The sequence below is a fragment of the Neolamprologus brichardi genome, chromosome 5 (assembly GCF_056152115.1).
Source record: "Neolamprologus brichardi isolate AB-2024 chromosome 5, ASM5615211v1, whole genome shotgun sequence".
NCBI lineage: Eukaryota > Metazoa > Chordata > Actinopteri > Cichliformes > Cichlidae > Neolamprologus > Neolamprologus brichardi.
Genome location: NC_142108.1, coordinates 11,326,624 through 11,348,751, shown reverse-complemented (window position 1 = coordinate 11,348,751; position 22,128 = coordinate 11,326,624). Strand labels below are relative to the sequence as shown.

The following is a 22,128-nucleotide window of genomic DNA, read 5'->3' as shown; positions in this document are numbered from 1 at the left end:
ATCCAAAATCTATGACAATGTTTTCATTTCTGTATAACACTGTAATATAACTGTAACATTAAAAAGTGTTTTTAGCAGGATGAATTGTAAAACCTGGTTCAGTTTGTATCATAACAGTGATATTCAGTCAGTGGGAATAAAAGTCAGTCAGGCGTAGGTTCCAGGTGATTTAGCTTTAACAAATATATCTGTGATTATATAAAAACAATTATATAAAAGATAAACATAGCATTTTTGGTCCTTCAGGAGCCATTCAAGTTTGTTTCTTTTTCTTCTTCTTTTTTTTAATCAAGGTTGAATTTTCTGTTAGCTAGTGGTAAGGATTGTTATTAGCTGTTCTCAATAACCTGATTCATCCATCCAATGTAGTTTCTGACCTTGGTGTAGACACCAGGGTAGTATGAAATCGCACAGCCGATGCCCCAAGATACAATGCCTTCAAATTTACCGTTACAAACAAGAGGTCCTCCAGAATCACCCTGAAAAAGGAAAAGGAAAAAAAAAAAGATTTGCAAAGTCCAGCTACCGTTAGAAGTGATATTGCTTTTGTTAGTGGGACATTGTTGCTGCTGTTTGGCAATTTAAAGTTTACCACATTACTCCATTAAAAAGCAAAAACAAATGCAAAGTCAACAGTGTAAAATAGACAAACTGAAGTGTCCATTTCCAAGTCTTATCATTCTTTTGTATTTCATTTTTGTATTTACATATGTTACCTGACAGGAGTCTCTCCCGCCACTCCTAGAGCCAGCACAGATCATGTTGTTTGTGATCCTGAAGGGGTAGTAATTCCAGCAGCTGGTGAACAATTCCACCTCCACTGACCTCAGTTCAGGGGATAAACTCTGGCTGTACATCCAGGTAACACCCCAGCCACTAACTGTGCATAAATTCAGGTTTTGCAGTGGCGGAGAGTTAGGGTCTGGCAGCGAGGCTGGCTTGACCATGTCATTGATGATAGCTGGACGGTCCAGCTGACCCACAAAAAACAAATCCTTCTGTCAGTCAACATTGTCTACATATCATACATAATATAATGTTGAGTCTATCATTTAACAATGCCACATTTAGCCATAAAAACTAGTTTTCTTCTGCAGTCCCTGCCAGGTTGATAGAATGATTCAGAAAAAGGAAAAAGATGCAAAAGCATGTTAACACAATTATTATAAAATCACAGTTAGTGAAAACTTCAGATTATGACAACAGATTTTATTAGTTAATAACTACTGTTTTATAGATTTGGAGACAGAGGGTATAGTGGGTATAGAATCCCAACAATGTTAGTTACTAAAATGAACTTTGTGGAAAAGTTTACTGAAACTCGGTAAAACTTAAAGGAATCATAGTGCGAGGTACAGTAATGTGAAAAGGAAAGAGTTCTCCGGTAAAAACTGAGTACACCCTCACTGCTTCCATAGCAATTAAGAGGATAAGTTGCAGGCAGGTCTGGAGCATTACATTTTAGACTCTCTAGGCCTCAGTGAGCATGTTAAATGTTAAAGTTCATGACAAACAAGCTATACTTAGAAACTCTTTTGCAAACCTAACCCAACCCAAGTCATACATATGACTTAAGTTTGCAAGACATAGACTCTGAGGAAACAACAAGACTTCCTGCAACAATGAAAATGTTTGGCTATAATTTCACAGCACCACGTGTTGCAAAAATCAAAGACAGCACAACGACCTTGAACTCCTCTGTATAGCAAAGTATTCTAGAGTCACTGGCTTATGTACCAGGACAATGATCCCAAGGGCAGTAACATATACAACAGAGTGGCTGAAAATGAAAAGAATCGATTGGCCAGTCAAAGTTCAGACCTTAGCCTGACTGAAATGTTATGGCAAGACCTTAAGAGAGCTGTGCAGAGGGAATGCCCACAAAGTTCAATGAACTGAAGCAAAGTGGCAAAGTGGCGATACAGCAAAAATAATTAAGCTTCTGAAGAACCTGTTAAAACATAAGGTTTAATGAAGATCTATTATGGGTTTTGTTGCCACATAATAGTTTATGCCGTTTGACACACTTGCATACTCAAACATCCAGGTAAGGAAATCCCACAAAGTTGATTCTGTTTTGTAGGATTTTCAGTGGGAGAAATGTTTCGTCACGTATCCAAGTGACTCCTTCAGCTTTGTGGACTGGTGTCAGCAGAACCACCTGCTGATCAATGCCGGGAAAACCAAGCAGTTGGTGGTGGACTTCCGGAGACGCAGACCCACCACACTGACACCGGTGAACATCCAGGGAGTGGACATTGAGATAGTGGACTCGTATAGGTACCTGGGTGTTCACCTGAATAATAAACTGGACTGGAGCCACAACACTGATGCTCTTTACAGGAAGGGTCAGAGCAGACTCTACCTGCTGAGGCGACTGAGGTCATTTGGAGTCCAGGGAGTGCTTTTAAAGACCTTTTATGACTCAGAGGCCAGCTCTGTTCTGGGATCCACCCTGGATCCAGTGCAGGTGGTGGGAGACAGGACTCTGGCCAAAATAACCTTTCTGATGGACAGAGTCTCCCACCCCATGCATGTAAATGTTGCTGAACTGCAGAGCTCCTTCAGTGGCAGACTGCTGCATCCTAGATGCATGAAGGAGCATTTCCACAGGTCCTTCCTCCCTGCAGCTGTCAGACTGTACAATCAAAACTGCTCCCAACAAACACAGATGTTTACATCTGCGCTGTAACTTGCACTAATCAACTGAACAACTACCACTGTTATAACTACTTTTCTCAGTTTATATGTACTAACTTATTGGAAGTTACATGTCTACTTTTTAATGCACAGGTACAATAGAAAATCTGTACTTTTCTAATTATTCTAAATATTCTTAACTATTTAAACATCTTTAAGCATCCTGCTCTGTTTGCACACTACAACCTGGGTGTGCCACTTATCTGTACCTCCCATCCCAAGGTAAATGTCTAGAAAGAGTAACTATAAATCATGAGGTGTTTGTCATGGCTGTCCCTTACCTTAAGCAGCATGATATCATTGTCAAGCATCCAGTAGCTGTACTGTGAGTTTTTAACGATCAAGGAGACGTTGAATATCTGCTCCGATCCATTCCACTGTGTGAGACTGTGCTGACTCAGGACCACTTTAATCGTGTGACTCCTACAAGAGGGGAAGACATGAATAATTGTTTAGCTGATCAAAGACACACAAAAGTTGTCCAAATATTTAAAAAGAAATAAATGTATTAATAATTATAATGATAGCACAAAACATTGATGTGCTCTGTATTAACATATGAATGCAAGGTTTTGATCAGTGTCTGTGCTCCTGATGTACAGCTGCAGTAACTTACGCCCTCCAGCAGTGGGCAGCAGACACCACCCATTGCGGGTGGATGAGGGTGCCTCCACAGAAATGGGAGTTGCTGTACAAGAGGGAGGCTTGATATTTGATGGTGTAAGGGTTTACCAGTGTACCCCCAATTATTCTGTCCCCATATGCACCTAAGATACACAGAGACAAAGGATTATGTCAAAGATCCCATTCACGATACAAGCTTAGTCTATATTAAATTTCCTTTTTTTTTTTTAACCCAGCTAGAAACCGTTTGAAAAGGACAACACATCAAATTTAGGAATCTAGAGATTATGTATGTTTGTTTTGAAAAAACAAAAAATAAAAACGCTGCAGTTTTGAAGCTAACTTCTCCCCATTCAAGGGTTTTTTTTAGAGGCTTAGTAGTTGAGCAGGGACACTGCCGTGTTTTTTGTTTCATGATGTATCGGACATTTCACAGTGAATGCAGGTCTGAAACTTTTTCCAGAAGACTGATGTTGCTACAAGACATGCAGACTGTGTTTGGGATTATCTTGCTGAAATAATCAAGGTTTAACCTGATAAGGATTTTGTCTGGCAGCATTTGTCTTTAAGGACAACACATGTGTGTATTATCCATGTCATGTCAGGGTCTGGGATTCTGACACAGAAGTTAACCATCTCGTCTTTAGTCCATGATTTCAAGGGTTTTTCTGATTTGCCTCAGTCAGGCTGAAATAAGCTCTGTTTGAGAGAGTGTGCCAGTGTTTCAGTATTTTTTATACATATAGGGGTATTTTCTTTGCATCCATGTTCACAGACAGTGGCTTTCTCCAGCGTCCATGAGCAAAATCAGACCTGTTTCAATGCAGTGCTGTCAGACTGCCTGACGATTGTGGCCATTTAATATGGATTTTGCATTGTTTTTGTATTTTTTTAATCATATAATGTACTGTAAGTATTTTTATGTTGAGAAGACATTATACTTAAATTGTAGCCGTTTACTTGTACAGTTTTTCACAGAAAGGTGAACTCATTTCCATCTTTAATTCTGAAAGGCTCAGCCTCTCAGAATTAAAGATGTTTATACCGCTCATATTACTGAATAATTCAAATTGTTGTACAGTGTCCCACGGCCTCTTTTGTTTTTAATCTTTAATTGCAACTACCTTAGCTTTTGTTGCTGGCATCGAATGATAATTCTCAGTTTCAGCATCTAGAAGATGGTCTTTGAATCGTATACTTTGAAATTTTCTTCCCACATTTCCCACTGAGCTTTTGTTTGAATTTTGCAAAACATCCAACTTTTTGGAAACCGGATTATACCTGAAGTCAGATATTGTGTAACTGTGTAGTCAGTGTCATCGACTCACCTGTTAGTTTAACAACAAACAGGAAGGCCATTAAGAGGTGGCAGGATTGAGCCGGGTTCATCATAGTAACTGGTGCAAGAAGAAAAAATAAGCATCAATGGTCAGTATCACAGATCACAAGTACATGAAGATGTTTTGTAGAGTGGAAAAAACAGACATTTTAATCTCATACGCTGTAAATTATAATCTGCACAGACTAACGAGGTAAACTCATCAGTTTGATTGAAAAATTCTGGTAATATTTTGCACAAAACCAAAAGCCCTAAATAGGAAACTGAGATGGTTTCACAAACCTAATGACCAAATCAGTCCACGCACAGGCAGACATTAGAAACACGCCAACGCATATAAACGCAATTTGTTGTAAGTTCCTAAAATTGTAAGTGTATCCACGACCACACGCACACACACACGAATTAAAAAAAAAATTAGAGCTAATAAATTATATGTATCAATACATCAAATAAAGTTGTTCATACAGACCGCATTAGCACTCTTACTACCAGCATCATTTACTAACTATTCATCACATCTTAGAACTTTTATCTCAGAGTTTTGTGATCTATGTAGCATAGTAGTGACAGTATCAATACACAAAATCGCTACACAAACACACAACACACACGTACAAAAACCTGCCAAGGTGCTCAAAACCTCACAAAGGGAAATCTAGTCTCAACACATGTCGTCTGTGGCAATATGAACTCCTGCAAAGTTTGAATTTTATGAATACAATGGTGCAGTGGGCATTAACACAGAGGCAAAGTCATTCATAAAGTTTGTCCAAGTTCTACATTTAAATGGAGTCATTTGAACTTTTAATTAAAAATAAAGAAAATCCAGATTAAGCTTTACTTTCTTATTACACAATCAGCTGCTACACTGCCATTAATTCCACACCCGCGCTGCTAATGAGCAATACTATATAAGCAAGGCTTCCTCACCTTATTGGGAGTCGAGTATAAATCCGCACAGGCCGGGACACACGCTCTAACACAATCCTCTCACGCCGAGACAAGTTTGAGAACTTGGGCCTCTTTTATATTGTGTTCATACCTGTCACTCTCATTATTCCCCACGATACACATTGATACACCATTTATCTAAATGTCTCTGTCTCACACACAGAAAGGAGAGTCTGACCTAGTACAAGAAAAAAAAAGACATCCCCAGCCTTGTCTTTCATTACACCTTTCTTTCTTGGGCCTTTGTTCTCACAGCTTCAGCCTATTGTCTAGTGGTGGAGACAAAGTATTGCTGTGCAATGGTGAAACCCAACAAGCCAGAGAGATGATAAAATACACCTACCAGACATCTTGTTAGTATATCCAGTGGTGTTAAAGAGCGCAGGACAAAAGCACGAGTATGAGGAATGATATCAGCATTATAACAGCATAACAACTTATAACAGCATTTATTCTTTACTTGGACAAGGAAAAACGTATTCTCAGAAATTGCGTTAAACTGAGATGAGCGTGGGAGCATTTCCGTCTGCTTCCCCCTGCACACACAGGTCCACATAAAAAGACACCATCGTCATTTTTTTGTTCTAAAACACTTGCAGAGCGATATGATTCAGTGTTTGCTCTAAACTGTTCTTCTGGTGTTTTCTTAAAGTTTTGGTGTTTTGGTGGTAAACCTTTTAAAACATGTCACATTTTCAACCATTAGGACCCAACATTCTCAAAGTGTTTTTAATAACAAGTCTGACTCTTATGTAAGCTTATGTAATTGTCAAGTGTTTGCACATATGGCCAGTTTCTAATGAATTAACCTAACATCGATGTCTGCGGGAGGAAGCCAGAGTACTTGGAGGAGAACCTTTTCTACTGACCACTCTTTTAGCCATACATTTGTACAGTGTTTTAATTTTGACACTTTAAGTACTTCATCTACCTCTCATTCATACACAGATTAACAGATTAAGCGAACATGCATGTCTTTGGAATGTGGGAGGAAGCCAAAGTAGTGGAGAACAGTGAGAACATGCAAACTCCAGGTATCCACCAGGTTTCCAGAACCTTTTTGCTGTGAAGCAACAGTACCACTACAGTGCAGTCCTAGTATGGCAAAGTTTATTACCTGGGAAAATAAAGCATGCAGTGAGTATAGTCACTAAAGTTTACCAAAGGGGTTTAGGGAAAGACAAGCAGACGAGCTTAAAAAGAACAATTTCTTACCTTAACAGCTCCCCCACACCACATCCACCACATCCGTGAAAAACTGCAGGCTGTTCTGTTTTTGTTGGCAAATCTTAAATTTTAATATTAGACAAACATAACCGCAGTAAATACAAAATACATTTTAGATTATTTCATTTAATAAAGGGGAAAAAAGATATCCAAACCCACATGACCCTGTGTGAAAGTAATTGCCCCCTAAACTAAAAACCACTACTTGTGCCACCTTTAGCAGCAAAAACTGGAATGAAGCATTTACGATAACTTACAATGACTCTCTCACATCAATGTGGAGGAATTTTAGCCTACTCTTATTTGCATAATATATATATATATATATATATATATATATATATATATATATATATATATATATATATATATATATATATATTGTTTATCATCTGTTCCTGACTTTCTGTTGATCGTGGCATGATGAGTTTCTTTTCTAGATCTTTTACCCTGCTTCACTTTATCAGACAGGCTCTGTTTAAGTGATTTCTTGATCCAACAGGTCTGGCAGTAACTAGGCATGGGTGTGGATTGTGAAATTGAACTTAGCTTTCCAAAACATGCAGTTAATTTGTGATTTAATAGTTGTTTGATGAGCTGAAACACATAACTGTGACAAAGATCTGAAAAAAGAAGAAATTAAGAAGGGGGCAATTACTTTTTCACAGCGCTCTAACATTTTGCAAATGTTTTATAATTAAAAACAAACTTTTTAATTTTTGTCATCATCCTTCAAACATCCTTTGAACAGTTGATTCAAATGTTGTATTGAAAACATCTTAACAGCTTATGGGTAATGTGTTTTTAGTGTTGTAGAAATGTTCACTGTCATAGCTGAGAAATCAGTGCCACAGCCTGCCTGTGTTGATTAGCCTGCTCGAGCAGGTATACACTGTACCCTTCCTCTCCTCTCCTCCCTGAGTTTTCTCTTCCCAGGTGTCATTCTCATTTAGGTTCCCAGAAGGGTTTTTTTTCCATTCTGAGTTCCCACACGTTGGAGCATTTCGTTTGCAGGCCATAACCTCCATATAGTCTTCACTCCCCAAGGTGTCACTGTAACTGTGAGGATGAAAGGCGATAGCATGCTCAGCTCTCCCTCAGGTGCAAAGCCGATGCGACAAACAGGGTTTCTTTGTGTGTATTTGCAACAGAGCGAGACAGATGACTTATGCAAAAGTACATGCACAGTATGGATAGCTTAAAGAGGAGCAACTGCATAAATTTACATGGCAAAAAGATATTTGTGAAAATAATACCTAATTCGCCTACACTGCCAGGCACAAGTGATGATCAGTGAGTTCAAGTACTGAGAAAGGTAAGCTTCTTTAATGGCAACTTGAGGCTGTTTCCCAAAGTGAGTCGATCCCATACAACGTCTGTAGTTAATTCAATTTTACTTTTTTATCATTTATGGAAAATGTCACAAAAAGTGTCAAATGTACTGGGAGAAAATTTCCAGAACATTTTTTGCTTTTTCATGCATTTTTTTTACAGTGCAATTTAAAGCATATGAATCAATCAAATAGTTTTAAAAACACATTTCTCATGTTTTAATAATTATTTTAAACAAATAATGATGCAAAAACATATTTCCTGGTTTTAATTTAAAGAGTTGACATTTACTCACTAGGGGAAAAAGGATATAACAAAACATTTTCTACCAATTCCCTGATTTTTTCTATTAACGAAAAAGAAATACGACCCAATATAAAACTGATCATTGCTTGAATATTTTGTAAAACTGATAAACACAACCAGTGGGAATGAAATGTATGTCACATTAAAAGGTTCAGCTTCATAAATAAAAATTGTTTACAGCCTGTCTTTTCTTTCCATAACTGAGTGATTTTAAATTTAAACTTCATATCAACTAAAACCAAAAGACCAGTGTTAATTTTCTCTAAATATTCAACTTGCTTACACAGCGAAATCCATGGATCCATTAACTGTCAGAGTTAAGACTGAATTTCAAACAATTCAAATTCAATGTTGTTGTTGTTGTTGTTTTACAACTGTACTATGCCCTCAAATCGTGTCATAGAAGTCAGATAAGATTATACACGCTTGAAAAAAAAAGGCTTCACATTGAGGTCTTATGTCTATCTGATTTAAAAATATGAAGTCTGATGGATTTCTGTGTGCTGATATCATCAAGGGTAAAAAAAAATTTCACCATAAATCCACACTACATTGAATTTAGAATTACTAATCATCCTTATGTAAGACTCATTGCATGTCTGCCAACATTTAAAAGATTTATGACACAAAAATCACACGTAGCACAGTTGACAGGACGGATTAGGAGAAAAAGAGAATCCTTTATTTAAGATAAAGGTAGGTGTCTGTGTGTGAATTTTTATTAATATGAAGCCTTTCTCTCTTCAGCTTCTCAATAGAGGATAACCTTATCTTCCCAAAAGATAAAAAAAAAGATCTATATGTAACTGTCACGACTGGGGCGGCAGTCGAGTGAAGGTGAGAAAGGAGGATCCAATAGCAGACAATGGCGGAGGTGCAAGTGGGTTTTATTCACAGTGCACAAAACCAAGGTGTGGACAGAACCGATCATAAACCTAAACTGGGAAAACTAATACAAAATGGAGAACATGGAGCGAGGAGCAGAGAGACACGAAGAAACATGGAATAATGTAGACTACACGGGAGGTTCACAGAGAAACACAGACGACGCGACGAGGAGCACAGGCAGACACGCAGTATAAATACACACACCAGGCAATTAGGAAATGGCAGACAGGCGGGGACACAGCTGGAACTAATGGACATAACGAGACACAAACCTACAAAGTAAAACAGGAAACTCAGACTGTTTTACACAACCAACTGGGGACACGAACAGAACACAGAGGAGAGACACAGGTAGGGATGATAGAAACACAACTCAAACCCTAAGAACAAATACAAAATCAGAATAAACTAGAGAAATGATAATAATAAACTTAAAGCGCTGGGTCACCGACCCAGGACCATGACAGTAACTATATGTAATACTGCAGTTGTAACGCTGTAATAGCAATGAAAAGAGAACGGAGCACTTTGCAGTTTTCCAAATGTAATTGTTATGGATCAAATTACACAAACTTCAGTAGGAACCCATCCTTTCAAACCACTCAATCATATCAACACGAGCCATCACATCATTGTTTTGTTCATACAAGTATTGCACATGGTTAATCTGGTAGAAAAGTGTATTTATGTACTCAGTGTAATATATACTGTACCTAGAGAATATAAGAGTGGTTAGTTCCATTACTTCTAAAAATATCATGTGAATTGCATGATTTTATGTAATTACTATGTAAGAACACTTTTTTTCATATTTTACAATATAAACACTACTACTACTACTACTAATAATAATAATAAACTATGACAATGGACTCATGTTTAAATAAATTAAAACAAATTTTCTCTAAACTGTTGAAACAATAATATATAAAACAAGTATCCAAGAATATAACAGCATTTGTACCAACAATGACAATAGAGAAATATTGAATTAGAGAGGAAGAAACTTACCACACTGAATTTAAAATCACCTCAGATGAAAGAAATGAAATCTTTCGATGTTTGTTATGTGGGTTTGGAGCAAATTATTGATGCGTTATGGGGGTTTGACAGTTAACGACATTCAATTTTACTTTTTTTTTATCATTTATGGAAAATGTCACAAAAAGTGTCAAATGTACTGGGAGAAAATTTCCAGAACATTTTTTGCTTTTTTTTACAGTGCAATTTAAAGCATATGAATGAATCAAATAGTTTTAAAAACACATTTCTCATGTTTTAATAATTATTTTAAACAAATAATGATGCAAAAACATATTTCCTGGTTTTAATTTAAAAAGTTGATATTTAGCAAATCAGACACTAGGGGAAAAAAGGTTATAACAAAACATTTTCTACCAATTCCCTGATTTTTTCTATTAATGAAAAAGAAATACGCCCCAATATAAAACTGATCATTGCTTGAATATTTTGTAAAACTGATAAACACAACCAGTGGGAATGAAATGTATGTCTAATTTACTCTTTCATAACAGCCTGTACAAGCTTAAAGTTGACGTTGACAAGGCCAAACAAGGAGTTGTATTTGGTGGCTGTCTGCTAGGCTTCATTGAGTGAGCTGAACTGGACCTCTTTACTGTGTTTGTGACGCTGATGCTTTTTTAATTAAATCAACTGATAGGTAACGTGTGGTAACTTAACACTCTGTCCTCTCATTTAAGCACAGTCACTGGCTCCAAATTATGGAGGTGGGAAGAACCATAAAGCTATTCAAGGCTTTAAAACTAAGTAACTGTGTGGTATGAGGGTGGCTTTGTCCATCCTTTGTATACAGTCAGTGGTTTTATCTCATTAGTTGAACTGACCTCTTAACAATGCATTTATATTACCATTGTATTACAATAGTTCCATACCATTTACTTGAATTATGTGCTTTGTAGCAATTTATGAAAGGGAGAAAGAAAATTACTGTATGAAGGCGGGTTAGTGTTGGCCCAGGAAACACCTGACAGTTGGAGGCCACACAAAGCTCTCCCTCTCCTATTCTGCTAGGCGAAGCATCAATTATTCAGCTTGCTGTAAATGTGGGACAAGAGGAGGTCAGGCGAGATTCTTCCCTTCATGCTGTGGACGATGCTGACTTGCCAGAAGGGAGGTGATGATCATCATCGGGCTGATGATAATATGTTATTATCATTGCTGACACGGATTCAGTGATGGATGATGACTCACACAGAGAAACACTTGTGCGTAGAATACCTCTGCGTTGTCTTGGCTTTGCTACGAGTCTACACACACACACACACACACACACACACACACACACACACACACACACTCACAGAGAGAGAGACTATTGAAACATTTCAACAGGGATAAGCCTGGATGATGACACAGACAGAGCGCCCTGATACAGTATAGATGAACCTGCTCACCACAGTGTTGCCATAGTAACAATGTAAGGCCTTTCGACAAGTCAGGAGGGTCAGAAGGAAGAGTTGTGATAGGAGATACGTTTTGAATGTGAACTTTGTTGCTCTCTTGCCTCTTTTTCCTCCTCAATCAATGCTACAGTGTTGGTTCGCGCTGCTGCACGATCAACAATGAAATTAAAAACTCCTCAAGGAAACTCGAGGATAAAGGTTGGTGGGGCTGACACCCACTGTTTCCTGTGAGGAATGAATGACCAGGCTGCAGACAGGAGCAGAGGACACTGCAGTGGTTCAGCAGCTGGTATGGTGCAACAGCTCAAAAACCTCTTCTGCTATGACGAGCCTGCTTATGTGTTTATGTTGTGTGCTGTTGGAACTTATGGCAGTCCACAGTGAGTATCTAATCTGTTTTGTTTTAGTTCTGCTAACAAAAGATTCAAGCTTTCTTTGATTTAAAATATTATATCCAATCAGAGTTTTTCCACATTACTAAAACATTAGCTGCCATTCTCCCAGATGTGTGCCTAAGCTAATTTATTGAATCAATCGCTCTTTTAGCAAAACCCTAAATGGTAAATTATCATTTAACCTTTCTGCAAGCACTTTTATTTTCCTCAGGAGGAAAACACACCTAAAGCACAGAAATAGTTTAAAACTCTCAACTCAGCTCAAAACGTTGTTGCTAATGATGGGGGGGAACTGATAAAAGGTAGAGTGTACTTGGGTGCATGGGTGTGCTGAAGGTTGATACCAACATTGGATGGCAGCAATCTGGGAGGCAGAGAAGGGAGAGCAAATTCAGTTCAGTAATGCTAGATGAACTGTGAGCAACTGAGACAGAGTATACTGTGGATGAAATTTTTTTAAAAATAGAAGGAACATATAATATGAGTCTTATACAAGTCTTATGAAACCTAAAATATATATAACATATAATCTATTTGTTCTTTTTCTTTTGTGAATGAGGGAAGCAGTAACAAGTGAAAGACCTAATGTCATCAGATCCTCTGTTGCCGCCGCGCAGAGGCTCTGATGGGTGTGTATGCTGATGTTTCAGTGCATCACCTTGTTAACAAAAAAAGAGTCTGGAGAGGGAGATGGTGGCTGGGAGTCCATTCCTCTTTTTTGCATCTTGTTTTCACATTTTTGTAGCTATCTTTCAAAATTTACAAATTGTACAATTTCCTTTTATAATTAAGCCAATGTCAGAAAATGTTGTAAATGTTGTTTGAATTTTTTTTGTGTGTTTTTAATGTTTTGGGAAAAGAATCAAAGGTCCTGAGAAACGTATCTTAGTACTTACGAAAAACTCTTGGCAATTTATGTCTCAGCGTGATGATACTGAGAGTTATTCCGAATGTTGTTGAACTTTCAAAACTCTAAATATGACTACTTAAATATGGCTACCATCATCGGTTAGGTAACCAAATCCACTCAGCAGCACCCCCGTATCCTAACTATACTTTTACATGGGATTCTTCTGATTAACAGTAACAGTTTCTGAAGGTTTGCCTTCAGAGTGAAAGTTGTGCTTCATCACTGCAGACGAGTTTCAAAAGAGCAAAAATAGTCTCTGCTGCAGCGCGGAGAGCAGCTCGACTGTTTGCACACAAGTCTGTCACTTCCATTCATATTATGACTGCAGCACTGGTCATGTGTCTGCAAAAACTCAGTAGATCCCAGATTAAATCTGTAGTTTTTTACTATCCATATAGGTAACGACAAGCAGGTCTGATGAAAGTATGAAAAAAATACGTTTTTAATCTGAACATGGAAATTTGTTTTGGGGGAAGCAGTTTCAAAGTCTGCTCACGGTTATATTTAAGAATAGCGACTGGAAACAACTGTCAGCCGTGTCTCATCTGTGTCTAATCTTCACAAAGTCCACTTCCTCATATCCTATTCATTTTCAAAGATAAGTTAAACAGAACACGCGCAACTTATGTTCCTTTCTTGGCTTGCTAATGTTTCCATACAGGCCGTGTGCTCATGCAGAGCCGTATAGTAGGTGGTCACACCGCTGCACCAAATTCCATCAGATACCTCGTGTCACTGAAGAGCACCAGCGGCCAACACTTTTGTGGTGGATCACTAGTTCACAGGTACTGGGTCCTGACTGCAGCGCACTGCAACATCGGGTAAGAATGTTCAGGATCTGCCATTAGCAGCAATCTGTGACTTCTAAAGTGTCATGTGTCTAAAAAAAAAAATCCAACTACGGTTTATCAGTCAGTTAATTGAGTAATCTACAAACAACAGCATATACTGCAATAACTTGGTCGATCTCCTAAGTTCAAACTTTTAGCACTCAAATACTGTAGCATACCTCTAAACTCCAAAAAGAAGAAGAAGAAGAAGAAGCTTATGTGAAAGTAACAAATATCATTGAGCACAGCCTTCCTCTCAGTTTTATTATTTCATAAGGGTTGATGGCTGGATGTTTCAAACAGGTATAGTGCTATGGTAACAAGGGGATCTTAGTACGTCATAGTAAACATCCATGGATTTTCTTCCACTTATCTACTTAAGGGTTGAAGGGGGGTGGATGAGAGGCAGGTTGCCAATTTTCCTGAGCTAACACATAGAGACAAACAACCATTCAGGCTCACATTCACACCTAAAGCCAGTTTAACACCATTTAACTTAAGCCCATGGATGTCTTAGACTGTTGGAGGAAGCCACAGTAACCTGAACTCCACACAGAAATGCCACAGCTTGGATTTTGAACCCAGGACCTTCTCGCTGTGAGAGAAGAGAGCCTCAGAGAGCCACCAGCTTGGCCATAGATGTAATATTTATGGGCATCCACACAGTAAGAGAGTAACAGCATCGTAGCAAACAAGGGACTGCAAAAGGTATAAGAAATTCAGCAACTTGTAGCAAGAACAAGTGAAGTAAGAAAGCAGCAACTAAGTAAGTTAACTTTAAGCTCAGAGGTTATGGGAGCCAAGGGTGCAGTTTGCTTGACTTGGAAGGTGGTAAATACATCAGAGGGTTATCCACGTAACCTGGAATGTCCACTAGGCACTGCAGGTTGTGTGCATCATTTCCAAATGTGGGCTGGCTATACTCTACAGCCTTCATCTTTGTGAACTCAGATGTAGCTGATCAAAAGAATGGATTGTCAGCCACAAATCAAGGATGAGGATATGTACACTTCCATCATAAATCTGAAACACTTTCACAGACGGGAACATTTCTCTGGCATTTTTTCAGTACACTGTGGTTCAGAGTTAACTTGACATGATTTTCTATTTCGAGCAGATGGTCCCAACAGATGCCTAAACACAAACATTCATTCTGCTGTGTGAAGGTAACGTCAGGACACAAACTCAACCTCTATGGGGGCCAGTGGGAAGTCAAACAGCACACAGATGCGGTTTAGTCAGCTGACCTTGGCACAACACTGAGAAAGACGGTGAAGTGAGATCTTGTCTGGATGTAGGAAATTGGCCATATTTCTGTCACACTGTCCCCATCCCCGCCTGCTCACAGTAAGCCATTGTTCACTGGCAGACAAGCAGTTCATGGTGGTCACGATCAAGCCCTGTGCACACTTTGAGTTTGACATTGCATTCAGGTCATTTTACTTTATCTTTGTCTTTCATTCATTTAGTAAAATACAAAAAAAAATAGCTAACTAAGCTCATATTATTTGTGGGAAAAGGCTTCTTTTGTTTCCTCTTTCAGAGAGATCACGATTACACGATTACATCTCCGTGGCTTTTTAGTGCTCTGTTAACAAATGTGATGCAACATGGATTTCTGTGTTTTAGGGCAGAGCAAATGATGATAGTGGCAGGCGACTACAAGGTAAACATCTTTGAGGGTACTGAGCAGTACGCTAAGCCCCGCATCTTGGTCATCCATCCCTTGTACAACAGGAGCACCAACAACGCAGACATCATGCTCATTAAGGTGCCACAGAATCGGTGCAGTAAAGTTACCAGTGGTTTGTTAAAGTTTAATCTGTTACATCTTTCTTTTTTTTAAAAAAAAACATGTTCACATGGAAACTGTACAATTTTCTGTCCAGCTGCGGGCTCCCATGGTTCTGAACAAATACGTGTCGCTGGCGCCTCTTCCCAGGCAGGGGACAGGTGTAGCTGAAGGCCACGTGTGTCGGGTGTCTGGGTGGGGCTACAATAGTCTGGAAGGAGGCCAGGTGCCTGTCACACTCAGGACAGTCACAGTGCCCATTGTCTCAACTGCAAGGTGTAACAGCAGCGACTCCTTTAATGGAAACATCACAGCAAACATGATCTGCGCTGGCTACAGCACTGGAGGCAAAGATGCATGCAAGGTACAAAGAACAAAGACACCACCTTTCACTAATCAGGGAAAAAAACATGTTTTTAAAAGTTTCAGCTGCAAGGTAAGTGAGTGTTGGACACCGCCGTGGCCCTCTGTGCCAAGCATGTTCATTTGATGTTTTGAAAAGGCTAGAAACTCATTTTGAAGTAATAGACTCTCAGAGGTACCATCCATGGTTATCACACAGCACAAGCTGAGCCTACTTTCATCATCTCACTTAAGAGCAAAACAATAACACAGTTCTGGAAACCTCTTTCCCCCGACAGTGTAAGGATACAGTTGATCATGTCAGTGTTGGTTCGAGCTACAAGCTTTTATTAAGGAGACATGCCTGTTTGTCCTGAAACATAACTGCAGTTGTAATAATCGCATAAGAGATAGAAAAGCAAGCCTTAAAGTAGCAACACAACTGAAAACCTGGACTGAAGTTTTGCTGTAAACGCTTACATAGCAGCAAAAATAACCTATGATTTGGTTATTTGCACCGTGAAAGAGTTTCGGCCCGGCCGTTGGTGTGAAAGAATAATTTACATGAAATTCAGCGTGTGATATGCGAGTAAGCTATGTCTCACCTTCGGCAAAGTAGAGAATGACTAGTTTAAAATAAACTCTATGTAAAACCTGTGTGTTTGACAAAGTCTTTGTGTGTTGGGGGTTTTTTTCAAGCAATAATAATGAATGAAGACATTATGATTTAAAGATAAGTATTAAAACAAAAAACAGCCAGAACTTTTCTAAAGGAAAAGCAGACCAGCTGTACTCAGTCAAGTTTAAATCCATACCTTGTTGGCCAGTTGGAATTTGTCTTCACCACTACATCCTAAAAGCCACATTTCACACATGCAGTGCATTATACATGAGATATGGTACTATGCAAAAGTCTTAAGCCGTCCATTATTTCTTTATATTTTGCTAAAAAAAAAAAAAGGGAAACAGGTGCAGTGCATTACTGAAACACTGCACCTGTTGGATGTTGGCTACCTTTTGTCTCTATCGAGATGATCCCACACTGCTTCAGTAATGTTGAGGTCCAGGCTCTGGGGAGACTGATGGAATGACTGACGGTGTTCAGGTGTTTTTCTATCCAGATATGGTTTTGCTGTTTGAGATCATTGTCACCCTGAAAAACACAGTTGTTGCCATTCAGATGCTGTCTACATGGTATCCCATGATACTTCTGTGTTCATAATTCCATCACTTTTGACAAGATCACTGGCTGCAATGCTTCCACCATGTTGACACCAAGATAGCTGTAGACAAAATTTAGATTCATCGCCCATAAGGCCTGTCACCACTGATTTTCAGTCCAGTTCTTGTATAATCTGGCATTCCTCAGTCTTTTCTCCCTCTTCCCTTACCTTAAAAATGGCTTTTTGACAGCCACCCTTCCACAGAAACCTTTTCTGATTAAGCTCTTGCAAAAAGTTTACATTTTAGCCAGATAAAACCAATTTATCTGGCTAAAGATAAATTGGTTGTTTGCTAAGTTGTCTGTTAGAAACAACCCTTATTCACATCTTGACTTAGGTGCCCCTTTAAAGCTTGAATGATTCATAGAAAAAAACGTTCTCTCATGAAACTGTGGCACAAACATGAACTGAATCATTCAGTAATAAAAGATTCTCTGTAAAACATAAGTCTGGCATTAACACACTCATAGGGATGAAGGGGGGGGGGGGGGCAAGGAAGTGAGGTAGAGACAATATATACACACACAGGATAATAAGCAGATACACAACAAGTAGGACGCACAGCTGGAAGCTATAGGAATAATGAGGTGGGGGAAGTAAACACAACGCCAGACAAAGAGAAGAACAGTTACCAAAATAAAACAAGAAAACACATCTGAATGGGAAACAAAGACGAAGGTCAAAAGCTGATGAGACTGGAACACAAAAAAACACAAAGAGAAACTAACTCAAAGCAAATCGGAACGTCAGCAGAAACTGAAACTAACAAGAACTGAAGGCTCGACAATCAGTGGAAAAAAGAATAGATCAGACCCAAATAACACGGCTTAAGTACACCATAAGAATCATGAGCTAAACACAACTTGAAAATAACACGACAACTGAATAGGCTGGAAACTGAATACTGGCTAAACAAGGAATACAGAAACTCAGCCCAGAGGATAGCCTAAATGCAGGACTTCTTCCAATAAAGAAGCAAAATCCAAACAGGGTGCAGGAAAGGTAATTATAAAAAACAAAGGAGTCACCCAGGAGACATGAAACCTAAACACAAAACATTCTCACAATCCAAAGGAAATATGAGCTCACAAAAACTGAAAACCCAGGGACCAAAACCAATGACACATCCCAAATGACTGAAAAAGCAGCCAATGCCCAAACAAAAACTTGGAAAAATTTTTGAAAGAAAAACATGAAAATGCAATGGGTTGCTCAAGACTATTGCACAATGCTGCACATTTAAATATTGGAACATGTAAACTAAATTTTACTGTAAGAAGGGCAACAATCTCACCTTCTTATACTTAATGGTGTTTTACAAGAACTACAACTGCATAACATCATGTGGGTTATTAGCAGGGCTGCACATAAGTGGTCCGCAGGTGCGCATTCGCTGTCAAAATAAAAAAACGCGCACCAGATAAGAAGTTGCAACGCGCGTTTGCGTACATAAGATTTTCTGGAGGAGGACAGACATTTGTTTAGCACTCTTCAAGATGTCGAAGAAGCAAGCTCCTTTAAGCAATTACTTTGGTGTTCCTCCACCTCCAAAGAAATATCAGAAGGAGCAAAAGAAGCGCGTATTCTCGGAAAAGTGGTTGCAGGAGGCGACCTGGCCTCAAACAAATGATGAACGCACAGAGATGTGGTGCAGAATATGCCATGAAAATCCCACTCTAGCTGACAAAAAACAGTGCCTTTTATATGTACGCAAACGCATGTTGCATCTTCTTATCTGGTGCGCGTCTTTTATTTTGACAGCGAATGCGCACCTGCGGACCACTTATGTGCACCCCTGGTTATTAGCCAAGAAACAATAGGCCAAAGTCACAAGATAAAAACATGTTTTCTCATTATTTATTTCTGGACTTCACACTCCTCCACGCTATTCTTATTTATAAAGTGCTCTACAAACATCAACATTACAGCTAACAGTGCAGCCATTTGAGTGCAGCTAGCCAAACAGCAAACAGCCACTGCTAAAGAGACAGAGTGAAAGTAGACAGTGTATCCTTGGTTTCTTCACATAAAACTCATTGTTGCAGCCAGGGGCAGCACAAAAGTGAACCCCTTAAACTGATTTTTAGTTTTAGTGTTGTTATTTTTCTGCAGGTTATTGATTCTGTTGCTAGTTAACTAACATAAACTAAAGTAAGTCTTTTAGCCGCAACCAACCAACCACATGACGTCGCGTACTGACAGAAGATGGCACTAAACATGTTTTTAAAAGTTTCACTTTAAGCGCTTATTTCTTAAATCCAGCTTCACAGACAGTGTTGCAGCTATTTTAGTTTTAGAGAGCAGGGCTCAATGGTGCAAATAGCTGTTATATCTGTATCGTTTCATGTCCCTTTTACAGCAATAGCCACATTTTACACGATTTCAGGTTTTTGTTGTTTTTTTATATAAGAAAGTTTTCAAAAAAAACACATTTATGCATTTTGGGAATCAGTTGATGTTGTTCTTTGAGCTAAAATAGACCAAAAGCAAGTAACCTTCAATGCCTGGGATATCTGACCCACCTGGGCGGTAAATGCTTTTTGAAACAGTCTCCTATGAGGCGCCCATGTCCAGACACTTTGTATTATTTTGTGTATCATGTAACATCAGGAAAATTAAAGCAGCTTTACATCAATACCATGGTAACAAAAAACTTATGGGAACTAATAGAAAGGTTTTATTGTTATTTATTACAGGGTGACTCCGGTGGACCGCTGGTGTGTGACAGACGGATCTATGGAGTTGTATCCTGGGGCAATGGTTGTGGTGATGCTAAGTTTCCTGGAGTCTACACGGCCGTGTCCAGATTCCGCCGATGGATAGATCAAACCATCTATGGCTCATACCTGCGTTGCTTCAAACCGTGGAGATAATGAAAGCAGCCATTTGTGCCTGAAAGAAAACATTCCCATAAACACATTTAAGTTAGCATGGATAGGAAGTGGTTCTGTTGGAAGCTGCAGTGGCTGTTGAGAAAAACATTGCAGTGATAATTCAGATCACCTTTTGAATATAGTTAAACGCTGGATATTCTGAAATAATTACTATGATTATAGGATTCACTAGAATGTGCACCGTTTACAGTTACTGTAAATGTAATTTTAGTAGAGCTCACAGATTTGTGAAACTTTTTTGATTCCAATAAAACACTCTGGGGCTGGTGTGGAGTTGTGTCAGCTCTGAATGCTGAATGACGAAAATTAGTTTTGGTCATAGTTTGACTTTTGTACAAAAAAGATAAATAGAAAGATCTGATCATGTACTTTCTAAAAAAAAAAACAACCCCAAACACTTATTTTTAATCAGTGTCTCGTGTGGTATACACTCAACTAGTAATTCGTTAAATGCTAAAAGTTGCTTGGACCCCATTTTTTCGTGGCACATCTTAAAGGTGCTCTACTGGACTGAGTTCTGGTGACTGTGGAGGCCATCTGACCACGCTGAACTCATTATCACGTTCAAGAAACCACAGTGAGATCATCTGAGTTTTGTGACATGTCCAGTTATTCTGCTAGAACAAGTTATCAGAAGATGAGTACATTGTGATCATAAAGGGATGGACGTGGTCTGCAACAATAATCAGGTAGGCCGTGGTGTTTAATCATGCTCAGCTGGTACAAAAGGGGCTTAAACTGTGCGAAGAAAATATCCCCCACACCATTACATCACCATCAGTCGCCTGAATCATTGATACAGCTACGCTGTAATATGTTGCACATTCAGAAAGGCTCTTCTGCGTACCTTGATTGTAACAAGTTGTTATTTCATTTTCTATTTAAAAGCAGGCTAGCCACGTGCCTGTCTGTACTTTGAAGTCTTCCCCCACAGCACGCACTTCAGAGCCACGTGTAGCACCCTTTGGTTCCACACCTTGCTGCGTGATATCTCCCTCAATCTTCCCCCCTGCCTTCCTGTCTATGTCTCACTGTGACTCTGATAAATGCAAGATAGCAAAAACAATGAAGAATTTGAGGCAGCATTTGAGTCAGTATCTGATGACAATATATGGAGTCCTTTATTTGAACAAACCACACCCAAACAGGCCTGAAAGAGAAGTTCATCTGAGTTTTAACTACTGCAGTGTTTATTCTTTCTTTTTGTTTTTGAAAATCTAATTTAACTAGTCATAAAGCTCTAATTCCATGAAGACATACTTGAGCCAAGTTCAGTATAATGTTAGCATCAAACCTTATTCAGCAGCTGCACTGAAGTTTTAGGAAAGAAAACATGACAAATACTTGATTTAGCAGACAAAAAAAATAGAATTTGCAAGAAAAAAATGCACTCTTTCACAATCCAACACTCTCAAGGGTTTACTGCTACTATTTTATCAGGTTACTTGTCTTCATTGCTTGGGAGCTTTAAGACCAAATACAGTCTTGATGGCAATGTAACCACATTTTGTGAAAAATATTGTTCTTTGAGATGTTCTCATATGAAAGAAGGATCCTCTGATAAAATCATTGCCACCTCAGCTCTGAAGGGAGGAGGTGTGTCATGCCGGCACATAAAAGTTAAAAAGCTCTGCTGCAGGCTCCCGTATCATTTTTCATTTCATTGTCTGTGTAATGATATTTAGGGAAGTTCCTCTGAGAAAGGATAGTCTATCTCAAGACTGAATACCTGTCCGTTCCTCCATGCCCTGTCTGCTTTGTAAGACAGTCCATTGTACTGTCATACCTATAGAAGTGAGATTAATGCAAACAGTAGACAGCAGTGGGTGGTCAAAGAAGTTCCAGAGGAATCAGTTTAACCAAACACCTTTTCAGGCTGCGTTAGACTTTTCTGTGCTAACATGAGGCGAAATGTTCTCAGTGTGGAT

At 38.9% G+C, this 22,128-nt stretch overlaps 2 protein-coding genes across 2 annotated transcripts; one reads left to right on the top strand and one right to left on the bottom strand.

Annotated features, from left to right (window-relative positions):
- Positions 1–136: 136 nt before the first annotated feature.
- On the bottom strand, positions 137–5,654 carry LOC102780271 (trypsin-like). The gene is made up of 6 exons (XM_035904949.2): positions 5,597–5,654; positions 4,653–4,721; positions 3,317–3,467; positions 2,982–3,123; positions 717–974; positions 137–479 (listed from the first exon to the last, which is right to left on the bottom strand). Exons 2-6 carry the CDS (start codon positions 4,714–4,716, stop codon positions 330–332), a joined length of 765 nt encoding a protein of 254 aa, XP_035760842.2. The 5' UTR covers positions 4,717–4,721; positions 5,597–5,654; the 3' UTR covers positions 137–329.
- Positions 5,655–12,052: 6,398 nt separating this feature from the next.
- On the top strand, positions 12,053–20,179 carry LOC102781134 (trypsin). Its single transcript, XM_006784453.3, has 5 exons — positions 12,053–12,194; positions 13,781–13,940; positions 15,579–15,720; positions 15,839–16,105; positions 20,003–20,179. Exons 1-5 carry the CDS (start codon positions 12,053–12,055, stop codon positions 20,177–20,179), a joined length of 888 nt encoding a protein of 295 aa, XP_006784516.3.
- The last annotated feature ends 1,949 nt before the right edge of the window (positions 20,180–22,128 follow it).